This window comes from Lissotriton helveticus, chromosome 6 (genome assembly GCF_964261635.1).
Source record: "Lissotriton helveticus chromosome 6, aLisHel1.1, whole genome shotgun sequence".
NCBI lineage: Eukaryota > Metazoa > Chordata > Amphibia > Caudata > Salamandridae > Lissotriton > Lissotriton helveticus.
In genome coordinates this window covers 1850382056-1850399214 of record NC_136067.1, presented here as the reverse complement: position 1 = coordinate 1850399214, position 17159 = coordinate 1850382056, and the positions used below count along the sequence as shown (strand labels likewise).

Here is a 17159-nt window from a genome sequence, read left to right as displayed (position 1 = left end):
TAATAAGTAAGCCCTATGGAGGCGGTGGTCCCTGGGGTATTATTAATCATCAGGAGGGGCCCATGAACCCCCTCTCCTTGATTAACAAAATGCCCCCGGGACCTGGCCCACCTGGGGCTTGATTACTACAGAAGTTCAGTCACAAGTGCAGACTGACCGCAATGGAATTCAGGCTGGATAGAAGGACCAGGTTAGCCCCGCTGAAAAAGTTACATACTCAGTCCAGCACAAAGTGTCCAATTTGCGGAGGAGAAGGCCGTGAGGAGCAGGGAGACCGGCGTGGATGGTCATTGCTGTAGTACAAAGAGCAGCCCTGGCATCGGGGACAGTCGTCGTAGCACAAAGATACTTTCGGGCATTGCAGACAGTCGTTGCTGGAGCTTCAAGTTGGCAGTCATCGTCGGTTGTTGATGCTGTAGCACGAAGTGCAGATCTTGCATTGCAGGTAGTCATTGGGGGTTGCTGTAGCTCAAAGAGTCTGATCCACAGGAGCTTCATGTTGGTGGTCATCATGGAAGGCAAGATCTGTGTGTGAGCTGACCCGTAAGTTGTTGCTAAGAACCAAAAACTTCAGGGTTTCTTCTTTTCTTCACAGGTGGAACTCAACTGATGCCAGCCAAGGGTCCAGGACTTGGGGAGGCACCTCTTGAGGATCAGGAACACAAATCAGCAGGGACAAGCAGGGCTAAGGCAGGTCCAGTGCTGCTGGTCATCTGGCCAGTCACAGGGAAGCTTCTAGAGCTGCTTGTGTCCTGTAGTTCAGGACAGGAAGTCAGCAACCAGACTCTTGGACTAGTCTGACTTGGATGAAGGGAGTAGGGCCAGTCTTCCTTCTCAGAGAGTAGAGCAGGCATCAAACAGCAAGGCAGTTCTCTGGTTAAAGGGCAGTCCTTCTGTGGTATCCACATGTCCAGGAGTGTACTCCTGGAATTGTAACAGTAGTGATATTTGATCTACCCACCTGTTTTTAGCCAACAGTACTGAGCTATGCCCCTTGATGTTGGCCTTCATAAGGGACTACAGACTGTGTCAGCACAGCATCTGCTTCTGTTTTTTCCTTGTAGACACATTGTGTCATCTTGGGCAGTGCCTGGGTCCTGAAAACACCATGCTGGATGGGCTTTTGCCCTTCTATTTGTATTGTAAGTTTTAACTTTGTCACTTTTCTGTTAATTTTAACTTCTTGATATTTGATTTACCCACCTGTTTTTAGCCAATGTCCTGAGTCGCATTCAGTGCTTCGCAACGCACCTTGATGTCAGCCTTCACAAGGGACCACATAGCGAGTCTGTGCAGTGTCTGCAACAGATTGAACCAAACCATATTTTCTTTCCTTGTAGACACATTGTGTGATTTTGGGAGGTGCCTGGATCCTAGAAACGCCATGTTGGAAGGGCTGTTGCCCTTTTATTTTTATGTATGTTTTAACTTTATTACCTTTCTCTTAATTTTACCTTACATTTCTAGTATTCTCCTAGCACAGGAGAGCCTGTGCTACGAATTGGGGGTTGCTGGACTCCAGTTAGTGATATTTGATGTACCCACCTGCTTTTAGCCAATGCGCAGTCGCGTTTGATACTTTGCTGCACCCCTTGATGTCGTTCTTCATGAGAGACTGCAGAGGGTGTCCGTGCAGCGTCTGGTTCTTATTGAACCAAACTGGGACACCCTGAGCAGTTAACTTAAATAGGGAGGAAGCAATACATTTCAGGTTCAAAGTGCAGTGATGTCACATTCTGAAGAGGCGGATGCAAGTATGTGCAGGGATGTCACTTTACTTTCAAGTGGATACTGGGAAATTAAATCTGTTTCTATGGCTCTTTCTTTTAACAATGGCTTTGGTAGGAAACCATTGATATCACTTCCTGAAGAAATGGATCCTGAGAAGTGCAGGGATGTCACTTCCTGCAGAGGTGGATGTTGGAAAACGAGGTCAACTTTTCTGGCTATTTCTTTTAATACTTATTATTTAGAAGCTTATAAAGCGTGCGGCAACCCCCTGACGGGGGTGTTCCCGTGCTATGTACTGAAGAGCAACATGGATATCTTGTAGGCTATCGGTTGGAAAACAGCCAGGTCTTCAAGCTGCGCCTGAACAAGGATTCAGTTTTAGTCAGCCGCAGACTTAATGGTACGTTATTCCAGAGTTTGGCGGTGACAACAGCAAATGCGCTGCCCCCCCATTCTGGAACGGCGAAAACGGGGAGAGAAAAGAAGACGGAGGTGATTAGATCTGAGAGCTCGGGCAGAGTGAACAGGCTTTAGCCTATGTCTGAGATACGCCGGCCCCTGGCCATTTGAAGCCCTGAAAGCCAGGACCAAGGCTTTAAACTGGATGTGATAGGGCACAGGCAACCAGTGAAGTTTCATCAGATGAGGGGTTATTGAGTGGCGGTAAGGGATGTTGCATATCAAACTAGCAGCGGCATTCTGCACAATCTGCAACCGATTGATCAGATAGGCTGGATCTCCCACATAAAGGCTGTTGGAATAATCCAAGTGAGAAGTAATAAGGGCAAGGATGACAGTCCTACCTGAATCCAGAGGGAGGAAAGGGAGAACTTTGCTAATCATGCGAAGTTTGCCAAAACATGCGGAAGTGACCTTATTGATTTGAGTCTTACATGACAGTTTATTGTCGACTTGGAAATCCAGATTTCGTGCTGATTTTACGGGTATCGGGGGAGGGTTGAGCTCAGACGGCCACCACAGAGGAGACGGAAGTGGGGCACTTTGATTGAAGAACAGGACCTCGGTTTTGTCTATATTGAGCTTGAGGGTCATCCAAGATACAGTATTGTAGAGGCAGCGTCTAAAGTTGGCCAGGCCGCTGTCAGAGTGATCTCTAAATGAAAACACAAGCTGAGTGTCATCAGCATAAGAGATCACACTGACCCTCCAAGTTTCAACTACCTCAGCCAGAGGTGAAAGATGGACGTTGAAGAAGAGGGGGCTTAATGCAGAGCCCGGAGGCACTCGGCAGCTGAGTGTTTTTTTTTCCTTTGAAACAAAAGGCCGGAAAAAGACCTGTTGGGTTCTGCCAATCAGAAACTATCTAATCCAGGCCAGGGGGGTATCCCGTATCCCAAGACTGTGTAGTCTATCTAACAGAATGGTATGAGAGACGGTATCGGAAGCCGCGGACAGGTCGAGGAGCACCAACATGGCCTCCTCGCATCCATCCACGCACTCGCAAATGGTCTCAGTTACCTCCAACAGAGCAGTCTCCGTACTGTAACCGGATCTAAATCCGATTGAGAGTCGTGGAGAAGTTCTCTGGACTCCAGATAGTCGGCCAGTTGTTCTTGCACGACTTTTTCCAGTACCTTGGCTGGTTTGGGGGGGAGCGATATAGGCCGATAGTTGCTGAACACAGAGGGGTCGGCGTCAGCTTTTTTTAAAAATGGGGATTAACATGGCCTGCTTCCATGATGTGGGGAACTGACCTGAGAATAAAGAAGAGATCCAGTTTGAAATTAATGGGGCCGCAATGACAGGGGCAAGAGTGCTAACCACCTGGGCGGGAACCGGGTCTAACGGGGACCCTGATTTGCACAGCCCCATTTTCAACAGGGCAGTTTCCATAGAAATTGCTTTAAATGCGACAAACGCCTTCTCTTGAGGGACTTTAAGATCCCGGGAAGGGCTAACATAGGCCTGATTGAAGGAGGAGGAGATAGCATTGATTTTGGCATGGAAGAAATTAGAAAGGACATCACAGAGATCTTGACTGGGGCTGATAGAACAGGCGAGGGCCGACGGTTTAGTAAAATCCTTCACAATTTTAAATAGAGTTTTAGAAGAATTATCAGCAGCACTCATTTTACTAATAAAGTATTCTCTCATAGTAGCACGCTTAAGTTTATGATTTTTTTTATTGCAGCTCTATAGGTGGCTTTAGCGAGAGGATCATAGATAAGTCGCCAGCTGCGCTCGAGCTTTTTACAATTGCTCCTTTCTTCACGTAGGGCCTGGGAGAACCAAGGAGCCGAGGGTTTAGATCTGGCGGAGGAAAGAGGTTGCACTGGGGCGATGACATCAATGGCAGAGGAGCGGCAAGTATTAAAATTAGAGACATCGGTGTTCAAATCACCAGAAGTCTGCCAGCTCGAGTTAGCCAGTATAGGTTCAAGAGCATCGCAGGTGACCTTATACCATTTCCTGCCCAAGTCCCTGGCTTTAGTTGAAGTAGCAGGTGGCAGGGAAATGGCCAGATTAAATAGAACCAGGTAATGGTCAGACAAGGTAAGGGGTAATGGGGGCGCAGTGGACAGGCCAGAGAATTTCGTAAATAAGAGGTCAAGGGTGTGACCCGCTCGATGAGTGGGGCCTGTACCCGCTGAAGAAAGTTCAAGCCCTCCATATTATCCAAAAGAGGTCTAGCCTTGGAGCATACGGCATCATCCACATGCAAATTAAAGTCTCCAAGGATGGTAAAATGCGGATGCCTCAAGGAGAGGTCAGCAATAGTAGCGAGGAGCTCAGCGAGAAAAGACGGGGAGGCGCCAGGGGGATTATATACCAGAACACCCGCTAAGATTAGGTGCATTTCATCCGAGATGCTAAAATACATAGCTTCGATAGAGCCAATGTTCACGAGTTTCCTAGAAGTAAACTTCCAGTGAGAGCGAAGGATTACAGCTATCCCTCCTCCCACCTTAGTGCCTGTACGACTAATCGCAACAAAGCGGTAATCCGGTGGAATAGCCAGACCAAGGTCGGGGTTGAAGTTATCTTTAGCCCACGTCTCCGTCAAAAACATTAGGTCCGAGGAGTAGGTGGACAGGGAGAGCCAGATGTCTCCCGCATGACGAGGGAGAGAGCTGCAATTAAGACAGGCCTTGATAGCATCAGGGGGGCTGATAGGTGTGACTTCCCTGCCCCACGCGGAGAGCCGCTCAGTGGGTGGGCTTAAGGAAAATGAGCAATTATCGCAGCTGAAATAGTAAGTTAAAAGTCGGGAGGGGATGCAGTGTGAGTGGCAACTGCATATCTCTTTTCTAAGAGCCAGTAGTTGGGACCTAGACCAACAGAGCCTTGACATAAGGGGACCGCCGGCAGCATGGCTGATGCTGGTCGCGGACGGGCGCAGAAGGGCTTGCCTTTGGCGCGCGCATCCGCTGCGCGTAGGAAATGGCATCTCCCTTATGTGACTAGAGCGCTAACCCCTGACTCCTCCCTCCCAAACCGGAAGTGGTGATCGTCCGCCCTGACTACCCTCCACAACAATCGGCAAAACCCTGGTGGACTGGGGTAGGGGCTGAAGGAGTGGAGGTGCCTGGAGCACAATCATGATGCAAGTAGGAAACAGCACATAAAAGTAAGTTTTAAAAAACAGAACAGTCAGGGCAGAGTTAAAAAACTTGTAGCAGCTAGCGCGAAGGTATCAATGCTGCGCGCGTCCGCGTCCGTATTATACCTGAATGCCTGCCTATATTTACCTCCCATATGGACCATTCTTTTAAAAATATTTGTATTGGCATCGGCATGTACAACAATTTGGGTGAAGTACAGACTGTACATATTATTGATCAACTGACAAACACATATCAAGGTAGAATCTGTACGTTTGTACAACACAGTCACCAATTTTTATGTTTTTTCTTCAGTATGCCAGCAAATTGTTATCTGCAGTACGTGCAGTAAACTGAGAAACAGACCCCTTATCCCAACTCTGTGGAAAGATAACAGATAAACCTCTCATCTGATCTCACATCTATAACACAGTAATAGTTAAGTGTTGTTAGAAGGGTTGGCATCTAAGTCGTGGGAGGCGAGTGTGGGATGCCCGCAAACTGAGACCTCATAGCCGATATCACTATAGGTCAGGAAAGTAAGCTGCATGTTCTCTCTAAGAGTAGCCAAGGCTTACCCGTGCTACCCATGTCCTCTGCATGAACTGCAGGGATGCCAGTCCCACCTTCTGACTGAGTACAACAGATTCTTCGTCTAGTGAGGATGCATCATGTACTTGGCAGATTGCATATGGTGATTACAACATGGTGGGCCCTCAGGAGGGGTTTGTTGTCGTTTTTAATATGGGTCTGCAATGGTTCTGCGAGCTCACTCCATTTGTGTAGCCCTCTTGTTTCTTCTGCATATAGTGACTGCTTTTCCGTAGTCGCGATTGCATTAGTGCACGCTGCCATTTAGTCAGAGAAGGGGGAGAGGCACTCTCCCATGCCATTGTTAAAGTGCGTTGAACTAGGAAGAGAGCTACATTAAGAAGAAGTTTCTTCGCCCTGTCTGTTTTGGGTCTCTTTAATAATCCCAATAGATGAGTCTCAGAAGGACATAAGCCAGGCTTTCCTGTGGCTATGGCTACTGCGTCAGTCACCCTGCTCCAGTGGTGGATGATCCGCATGCATTATCACATATTCATAAGAAAGTGTGTAGGGGCGGTAGAGAAGAATTTCCTTCATTTTGACAGGTTTTTCTGTATAGGACATAATCCTATATTAATTGAAATCGAAAGTTTCGTGATACTCGGGGTGGGGTATTGCACCGCTCCCTGCCTTTCCTTATCATTAAATACCCTACCCATGTCAGTTTCCCATGGGTCACAGAGTAGGGAAAAAACTCCACATCAACAGGTTGTAGCCGGGCATGGTACAGCCACTGGACAAGTTTATGGCCCAATCCGAATGTTGCAAGGTCTGTAATAGATCATGTGTTGGTTTATGTGGAACCGCCTGTCATTGCGTGCTTAGTGCTGCGTATATGCGTTCGTATATTATGAATTGCCATTTGTGTATGCAATATTGGTCGCAAAGTTCTTGAAAGCTTATCAGAGTACTGATGTTGTACAGTTCCCAGTTTGAGTGATAGAGCTAGCGGACCATCGCGTTAAGGTCTTAGGGGATAGTCTCTGGGAGGGTGGAGTCAAATAAGCCCCACTTCAGAGTATCCTGCCTGTTTTCACTCCAGCAATAGGTGCGGAGTATAGGATTTTCACACTGGTAGCAATGTGTTTGCAGAACCCATTCTAATTAAATACCCAGTGCATGTACGTTCAGTCAAGGGAATCAAACACCTTTCTAAATCAAAATGAGGCAAACTGAATGAGGATATCGGGAACACACTAAGTCTAAGATTGAGTAAAGCCTCCTAATGTTTACGGAAGTGCTACGCCCGGGACACACCCAGGTAGGTCCGTATGAACGAGGATGGACGCTCTGATAACGTTCTGGTTGCCATTACAACATAATGGGGTAACCCAAAAGACCGTAGGACCTGGGTTCAGTTTGGGCCAGCCAACAAAAAGGTTAAAATAGCATCTGAAAAAAGTATTTCTAAAAGAGAAACAAATTCTCACAAGACACGCAATGTTATTAGTAATATGCTGAACCCTATGAAGGATCGAAAGAGGAGAGAACAAAAGAAATACAAAACAAGAGCCCAGGATTATGCAAAATATCACATATATTAAAGTTTTTTAATATATACACAAAATTTATGGTTGCTCCATCGTGTGAAAAGTGCAAGAAAAAGTGTTCTTCCAAAGGGAGGAGAAGCCATATCTTTGTAAATATGGCGCTCTACTGTCACGCAACGCAGTGCAGCATTTTTGGCTGCTGCACTTCGTGCTCATGTAAAGCACTCTGATACCTGATATCTTTGGGTCTAGTTTGTGATACATAAAACTCTAAAAAAAAAATGTTTTTAAATTACTAAAGTTGCTGTAGTGTCTTGCATGAAAGGGAGAGAGCAGGACAGCACAATGTCTACTAAGATATGATGCTCTTGCTCTCTTCTTTTATTTACAGGAGAAAATAAAATCCCCAACTTCATGCCTGCCTCCAAGACACATAGGTTTGTGGCACAAAGTCCTGTATACAGATTAAACTCGATAGGGCTGTATATTAAAAATCCATGGGTGGGAGTGTGGGAACGACCATGTACCAACTCTGGAACTCCCCCTTGATGAAAAGTAACAAAAAATACCATAAAGTGCTTTTTCGTGTTAATTTTAGACAACTTTCCCATATGAAAAAAAGATTTACGGTAGAAAGTAAATAGTTTATCAGGTCTTTGCACAAGTTTGCATCACGTTTCATGACTTTGCAATAGTGCAAAGCCCTGTTAAATCTAGCCGTGAATTTGGTGAAGGCTATATCACTTTTTTTAGTGGATGTTCCTCCATTTCTCGGCGAAAATGATGGCAGAACCTGCAGAATGTATCCAATAGAGTGTCCACCAAATTCAGGAACCTCTAAATCGGTGATGGCGCGCTTCTCCAACAAAAAAACAATTACTTCGAGATTTATGTGTGACCCGCCTCTTAATCAAGGCCATGATGATGGGATTAAGATAGATATTTAAACACATTATTATTAGGGGAGTTCCAGAACACAACAGTTACTACATGAGTGTCCTGTATATATATATATATATATATATATATATATATATATATATATTCGATGAGTGTCCCATACATGTATTCATAATGCCAATAGAGCTATATTTAGCGTTCAATATGGAAGATATAAATTTACTTTTTATGTTTTTCTTTCCTCATTTCAGAAGAAGATGAAAAACTATTTACAAGAACTTACTGACGAACTTACCAACAGCAGTGAACTAGACTTCTCTATCAGCTCTGCTGGATTTCAGTACAATGACAGCAACCTCGCTGCTAGATCTTCATCCTAAAAATGCAATTGTTTTCTTATCCACGTGCCAGATATTAAAAGATTATTGGAAGAAGGCAAACAGTATCTCTGGAAGAACACATCTTTTGATTAATGCATTGCAGAATAAGAAATCAAATATACAAGGCCAACTAAACGTGATAATGTTTAATACATGGTACATGTACTGCAGTTAAAATGACACTCACAATTATTTCCATCAAGTAGCTCGTGAGCTACTGGTAGCTCTCCAGCTACCTGTAACTAGCTGTTCTGTGTGCAGCCCCGCCTACTAAATTAAAAGCTTTTGCTTGCTTGAATTAATATATGCATCGCAAAATTGAAGTGTGTGTTCTTGATCCAAAATGTGTGTATTTTCAGAACTCACAAGCTGATGTTTGGAAAAAATTATTTATTTCCAAAATATATTTACAGTTGATTTTTGAATGATAAATCAAAAGTCATCGATATTATTTTTTGGCTTGATTATTAGCAGTGCAGTTATGGCTTTCAGATATATGCAATGGTTAGTCATTCCAAATCGATAAAGCTTTTTTCACAATAATGTTGGCAACCCGGCCTGACGAACTGAGGTGATCACTGCTGGTTATCTTCAATGGGGTGGCCATGTTGTCTGACGTGGTCACTATCACACTAATGTTAGAAGCTCGCTATGATTTTCATTGAACAAAACGAATTCTTATTGCAGAACAGGCTGGAGGTCCCTGTTCTAGCAAGTACAAAGAGAGAGAGCAATATCACTTGTAGGATTAATAGAAGATAGAAGATCTTCAATAAACAACGTCTACCGCCAAGAACAGAAAAAAAGTTAAATGTTAGCAGAGGAGCACAAAGGGTTTCATATGGGGTAGGGAGAGTTAACGTTATGTTCTGTTCTTTAGTGTTATGTCTAAAAGTCAATCAAACACTTTGGAACCTTAGAATTGATTGTCACATTAGCCAGTTTCCTATTGTTCTACTTACAAGTTAAATCTGCAGTGCTACATGAACACTTCCCTCAACTGGGAACACTAGTCTCTTTCTTGCCTGTTTAATTGTTCACACGGGGAGATAGGGGTAGTTAGCTGTTCTAATCCTCTCATGTTGCACAGAGAAGGAAGGAAACTTCACTGACACTCTGCCATCGAATGAGCTGTGTCCGCGGGCGCGCGCGCGGCCCCTGGTACCCTTCAAGCGCATAGAACTAGGCAGACCATTGTTCTTGAGAGCAATGCACTGTTCTGCAGCGCAAAAGCATGAGCAGTTTTGCAAATTTGCGTTTGATGCAAGGGCACTTCAAGCAACACTGCAGTAAGCTGCATCTGCTCATAGGCAGACGTTCTGGATTCTGAGTCCGTGGGAGGTTAGAAGACCCTCCATAGTGGCCCGCGCCTGTTACAATATAGGATCACGCTGCGGCCCAGGGAGCATGGGCCTCTGCTTCTCATGGTCAGATATCAGTCTTTGGGGCTCAGTGCTACCATCAGTACAAATCACTTCCAGACCCACCCGACTTGTGTGCAGAGTGAGGGGTGCAACAAACCGACAGGAGGCACTGTATTTCATCATTAAAAGTCAGTCATTAAGTAAGTATGGCGTCTGGGCCATTGGGAACACTTTCTACTAATGTAGTAGTCAGTCCTTCTACCCATGCCCTCGCTGGCCACGCGTAAGTGGTGTGAGCAACCTCTCAAGAGGTGAATGTACTGGGTCACAAGACATTATTTGCCCTATTACTGGACAACCTAGTGCCACTGGGTGCAGTTGTTATGGTATAGACAAGGGGCACCAATCATCTGGGAGCAGAAAGCCCTCACTGGCCAAACTCTCTACTGCGCTTTCAAATCGAGCCCAGCTCCTCATCCGAGCATTGGTATACCAAACCACAGATCCACAATAGGATTGAACCAAGCAAGTCTCACTTCAGGGGGAGATTCAGGAAACCAGGGCCCATATCTACAAATGTTTGCATGGAGGTCACGTGACTCAGCACCATTTTGAGCTGTGCCTGCAAGCTTTTATAATGTGCAGGCAGCCAGGCAGCACCTTAGCATATTGGGCTCAGGTCCCAGTTTACTAAAGAATGTCTGGAGACTTGCACTGTGGAACCAAACAAGGGCAGGCAGCTCCATTTCCTGACTTCATGTCCTCCCCTCTGGTAAACCCCAGCTCCTGCACTGTGCGGCTGGTATTGGAGAGCACCTGTGAGCAAGCACAGTGCCTGGCTGCAAAAAAACAAACCGTCTCCTTTCTGCCTCATTGTTAGACACCTTGGGGCATATTTACTCAACTTCCACACAATGTAAGGCAACCAGCAAAGTTGCTGTGCTGAGTTCCGTGAAAGAGAGGGAGCAGAAATGCTCCATATTTTCAAAGATATACAGCAGTTCTGCTCTCTCAATTGCTGGCACAGTGTGCAGCCTAATACCAATGCAGGCAGTTTTGTACCATAGTGCAAGGGTGCCTGCGTTACAGCCTTGATGCACAAAACCAATCCTTAAAGGGATTTTCCTCTAAGTGTAATGCAGAATGCAGCACACATTGAAAGGGAAAATAACAAGAAATAAAGATATTTCTCCCCATTACTCTTCACTTGCTAAGGTGTAGCATTTTCCGTATTCCCAGGTGTACAAGTCTTTGTAAATCTGGGAATGCAACAAAATCCATGGGTGAATGCATGGGAACGCTGCTTGCCATTTTAGCTGGATACTTAGGAATGGGCAGTGCCATAGAACTCCTCTCCTCAGTTACAATTGTGGGACCTGGATACCAGTTCTGTTGACCAAGATAACCTGGACCTGAACAGGCACTTGCAAACAGTTGTGGACAACGCTTTGGAGGAGCTGTCCTTTGAAGCCACGGCTCCACTGCTAAGGACTGAGGAAAAGGACATTTAGAATGTTATTCACTAAGGACCTCCTTGGCCTGAAACCCTTGGTCCAAAAGCAGGCCCAAGAGGTCATGAAGAAAGAACCTATTTTCTGAGCCATAAAAATGAATCTCTGTGCAAAGAAAACAGTTTTCCACTGAGCAGTTTATTAACCTTATAAATTAGGCTCGATAAATGAAACATTCAGAAGGCACGGAGTAGTACATTGAAACAGGTCAACATTTGTTTGACTGAATATACTTTTTTGATTTTTGGATGAGGCATAAAATGACCATAAAGATATGGGGGCGTGCTCAGTACAAGATGTGTAACATTGTTCTACCATAAATAGTAGAAAACAGTAAAAATGAGCCTCACTTTGAGTAACAAGTGGGGAAATATGTTTTGAGTGAGGGGGCACGGTGAAACAAAGTCTTGTGATATTGTTATGTCTGAGTATAGATTTTGGAAGTCTTGTTGCTCCACTTGCATTAATCAATATTTTGACCTGGCTAAGTAACTCCATGGATCAAATGGAATTGGGATGAATCCAAGATGCTGTTGGAAATAAGGAAGACCCATATGAATCCCTATGTGATAGTGAAAGCACCATATAAAGACTAGCACTCACAAGACATTGTCATCATTAAAAATTGTGAAAATATGGACTCGGGAGGATGGGAGTGGTGTCCTCTCCCTTCTGTCTTAATGCACAACTCAAGAGGATGACCGCTTACATACTACCTGTATGTGTGGCAGGTTGGAACAGTACTGGAGACGGATACTTTCCGGCTTCAGGGCAGTACTAGGGGGACCATTCTCGTAGATCCAAAGTTAGTCCTCTTACAGATTACCACAGACCTCAACAGAGATCAGTATAGCCAATCACTACTATGATTAGTATTGACTGAGGCTAAACAGGACATATCCGGCAGATGGAAAGACAGGAACCCTGCCTCTATAGAGGAATGGTTCTGAGGACTTAACTGGTGCGTGAGCAGTGAACAGGCTGTGCAGGAAGCCAGGGGGTTCTATAAGCACACTAAGATCTGGAAGAAATGGGTAAATTACAGGGACATCAACATAGACCCAAGGGTCCCACAGATTGACAATATAGAGGCAGAGATCTGTACATTCATGCGATGATTGTTGGTGCCCTCTCCCGTTCAACAACTTGCAAAAAGTTAGATAGGGGGATTCTTGGAGAGGGAGAAAAGGGAAGAGACCGGGTGGAACAAATGCACCATGTTTTTTTTTTATTTTTACCTTGTTTTCCTGTAATGACAACATCTACATCAAAATCAATGAAATGTGTTATAAAAAAATTGGAGCTAGTTGAAGGAACATCGTGAATAATGTGACGAAAATGTTAATTTGCAGGGTAGACCATCACAGTCTTCTGACAGAACACTCAACCAGATCAGAAGCACAGAGTGTCAAGCATACCATCACTGTCCATATCTACAGTCTCTGTGCTACAAGTACCTGGGGCCTCATTTATGAAAAGTGACGCATCGCTGCGTGAAAACAGTGATGTGTCACTTTTCACTACGCTCTCCCTGCGACACTAACGATGCGTCATATTTACAGTATGACATCATGTCGCAAGGAGTCACAGATACGTCAGTATTTCTGACGTATCTGTAGGCGCAAAAGTGACGCATTGCTGGAGTGTGTCACAAAAGTGACGCATTAGCATCCAAGAAATGGCGCAGTGAAATCTTATAGATTCCACTGCGTCACTTCTATGACTCTTTCTTGCATCAAAACGCCCCCCTTGCATACATTATACCTGATGCAGGTATAATGTGGCGCAGGGGTTTACAAAGTGACGCATCTACCTAGATGCATCACTTTGTAAATATGGTGCAACAAGGCACATTTTTTACTCTGCTGGTGCATCACAAAAAGTGACGCACCAGCGGCGTAAAAGTGACTCAAGGGTTCATAAATAAGCCCCAAAGTTTCCAAAGGCATTCCTGTCTGTCTCCTGCTTCCCCCCACTTCCCATGCACCATCTATCGTTGTGATGGATATTTCCCTAAAAGGGATTGTCAGGATCTCTCATATGGGCATGTGGGGCAGGTGTCCCTTGATATATATGAGAAGAAAATATACAGTTGTGCATTTTCTTTCAGCCAAGCAAATGCCATCACAGCAACTGGAAAAAACAGAGTGATAAATGGACGGGTAGGAGAAAAGTGTTTACTGGGGACGTTTTTCATTGGAAAGTATTTGTGCCAAAATTAAGGTTTTTGGCTGGAGTGATCTTTTTGATGAGAAAATATAAAAAAAATTGAAGGTTTGGCAGACCAGAACGGAATCCCAGCCACTTCTCATCCAAAGGTATTATTTAAACCAACTGTTCCTCTGAAACAGGACAGGGGTATAAAATAAAAGGAGCCTGGAAGAAAGGATAGCCAGCTACTAAGCAAACCAGGGTTTTACAAATGCACTGCCAAGAAGCTATGCACTTCCACCAATTGGAGAGCAATTGTTGGAACTCCCCAACTGGGTCATAATGGACTAGCAGTTAATTTTACATGACAGTGGCCCTTGCGGCAAAATATTAGGATATATCTGGGAGGTCTCTTCATGGAGGTTGTGAAGGACTGATCATGGACAATGAATGTCTCCTGCAAGGAGAACAGGTGTGCATCTCTGCCCTGAGTGGTGAACTGGTATCCTGACGTTTGGTTTACCATGGAGTCCCACTAACCAAGGTGAGTGCAAAGGCCTAGGCATGTACCAGGTAATGCAATGTCCAGGATCTGTTCAGCGACTTGGAGGCGCCTACAGAGTGTGTCCTAATTGTGGGATGATGACTACTGTCCATGTCCTTGCGAAACCACATAAAGCAGTGGTAGCAGCATGCTGAGTTTTTGTGAATCATTAATATGATCAACATTTTTCTCTGTGTCAAGTGGAAGCAAAGGTCTACTGACCCTTATTGAGTAAACTTCCGCTTGGTATGTGAATCCCAGATCTAGCGCAGACATCTTGTGGACACGTCAAGTTTGTGGCCCACAGAGACTAGCTCTAATACATGAAGAGGAAGTATGAGGCTCCATCTCTAATCTTTACCAATTCGAAGCATGTAGGTATGAAAGACTACTGAACTAATCTACGAGCTAAGATTGTTGGATAATCACTAGTGATCTGCACCTGTGCCTAGTCTACACCATACACCGACCGCTGCTTTGGGCCCCCCTTGATGTAGAGGAACTCTTCAGAGAGAGGCAAAGTGGAAGCAGCACCTTAGCAGATAACAGCATTTTATTAGACTCTATAGGGCGATGGTAAGGATATAGGTTTACCACATTTTGAGCACATAGCATCTTGTGTACACGTCAAGTTTGTGCAAGAGTAATAGGCGTGTAACGTGTGTGGTAGTTGGACTCTGTGTGGTAAGAGTCTGAGTACTAAGACCAGTGGGAACATTTTGAAAAGCCCCCTCCTTAGCATGGCACAAGATGGAAGATTGATATAGCTTTCTCAGACAGTGGAAGTGTAGTGCCTACATTCCTGTGGCTAGAGGTTGGGGGCACTTCAGACACTAGAAAGTCAACGAGCCCCTTTATAACAAATAGCTGCTGATTAGTGTTTCCTGAGCAGTGTCAATTGGTAGATAGTAGGGTGTGAAGTGTGGGACTGCAGTTTCTGATGTTCAAGGTGAGAAAGTTCCTAGCCAGAGTCTGCCCTTTGGTCGGGGCTGATAACAGGCAGGTACATAGATCTATCACTCTTTTGAATATCTGGCTGGGAGCCATTACCATTGTGATTTGCTGTGAGAGCTATCACTTTGCTCAAAGGACGTGTTGGAGGAACAGCCAGAAAATTACTTTGAAAGAGAACCAAACTGGTCCTGAAGCCTTAGACATGGATCCACACACCCAATCTGGAACATTAGTATAAAAGTGGGATCCAAAGCATTGGAGCAGAAAGCGACACTTTAAAAAGTCAAATCTGAAATGGCATTAAGGCCTTACTTAAAGCATCTGTAAAATTAATCAGCCAATACCTTATTCTCCTTACAGAGGAGTGTCAGCTGTTATCTACAAAGGAACACTCCACATTGAACAAGTTACACCGAAAACTATCAAGTGGAAAACAAACATATTCCACTGTGCCAACGATTTTTCACAATCAGGAAATTATTAACATTTGACTTATTTACAATCTACATATATGATGTACAGACGCAAATATCTAGTCTGGAGTCAAATACAAAACAGATGTTCTTAAGGTTTGACTATTAAATATTACACTTTTGCCATCTGAAGGCCCCTGGTGCACATTTGTCAATACATGAGTCTCATGCCAACTATGTTCAGCACAGGAAGAGACTCAAACTCTTTGAATGTGCACTAACCTAATAAAATTCCATGAAAATATCTTTATTGTACTCTAATGGCATAAGAAAAATACACCAAATTATGCAGTTTGTTTTTCTGTGGACTCACTAGTAGATCAATTAGGTATGCAATGAAATGTGTTTCCCTAGTGTATGAATACCTTAAGTCATTCACTCCCACAGTAACTTTATTTGGACTGGACACTAACATGCTGATTTGTGCACCGTTTACTGCTCATTTATATGAACTCTTATGTTATATTTTAGAGGTGTTTCAAATGTACTGTTTTATTTACAGTTTTTTGCAGCGTGCTTAATTGTAAATATTTTTGACTGAATCAACACCATAAAGACTTACCTGCCTACTTGCCTTGAGTTCCAAGTTTTTCTTGACCAGGGAAGGGAGTGCCACACAGAGTACTTGAAGGTGGGTGGTTTGACCAGGCTGGTGTAAGCATGACAGGCAGTCTCCCAGAGGTGAGAGAACTCACCTGATGTCTGCAACTTACTGGAGAAAATGAGTATTGGCCTAAATCACCTAGAAGCCTGCTCAGAGAGGAAAGGAGAAGTGCCTGACCTGAAGGAGAGACTGTCCAGGAGGGGAAGCCCAGCGTACTCCTGGCATGTGAAATACACGGAGGTAACTGACTGCTGACAGAGAGCACAGCTGGCCCTGGTTTAAAGTGTGAGGGGTTCCCCTGTGGAGTTCCACTTGAGAACTGCATAAGAAGTTGTGCATCAACGAGACATTGTGCCGCTGACATTCCAGTCACTGACCACGAAGGCCAGATGCTGCTGCTGGCGCTAGAGGAGCCACTGTACTGGGTGTGCAAAGTCACTGACTGCACCAGCCTGTGTTACCGAGTCATTATGCCATTTGAGCAGCTAACGCAGGGCCGAGCCCGTACAAGCTAAGGCCCAGATGTTTGTAGTTGTCAGGCAATGCAGCGCAGCCCCCAAAGAGGTTGCGCTGCGCTGCGTGACAGGGAGAGAGCAGGAGAGCGCCATTTTTACAGAGATTATGGCACTCCCCTCTCCCTAATTTCAGCTGCCGAGCGCCAGGCATACACCTCAGTGCCATGGTGCTAGGGTGTGTGTCTGAGTCTTGCATAGGTTTTGTACAGGAAGGTTGCCCTTACTGTACAAAATACTATGCATAGACACGTTTAAAAGCTGTTCCTACTTTGCATGTGTGCTGTACAGTACAGCAAGCATGCAACATCGGAAAAGCATGGAGAAATGAAACATTTCTCCGTTTAACACCTGCTTTTCAGCTTGCGTTAATTTTTAATGCCTAACCCTT

At 44.7% G+C, this 17159-nt stretch overlaps 1 protein-coding gene across 1 annotated transcript in view; it reads left to right on the top strand.

Annotated features, from left to right (window-relative positions):
• The window catches only part of LOC144761925 (spermatogenesis-associated protein 7-like), a 970202-nt gene extending 961515 nt beyond the window's left edge, over positions 1-8687 (top strand). The window contains exon 11 of the mRNA XM_078647121.1: positions 8527-8687. Coding sequence (XP_078503247.1) covers positions 8527-8655 — 129 coding nt within the window. The 3' untranslated portion in view covers positions 8656-8687. The remainder of the gene's footprint in view (positions 1-8526) is intronic.
• The last annotated feature ends 8472 nt before the right edge of the window (positions 8688-17159 follow it).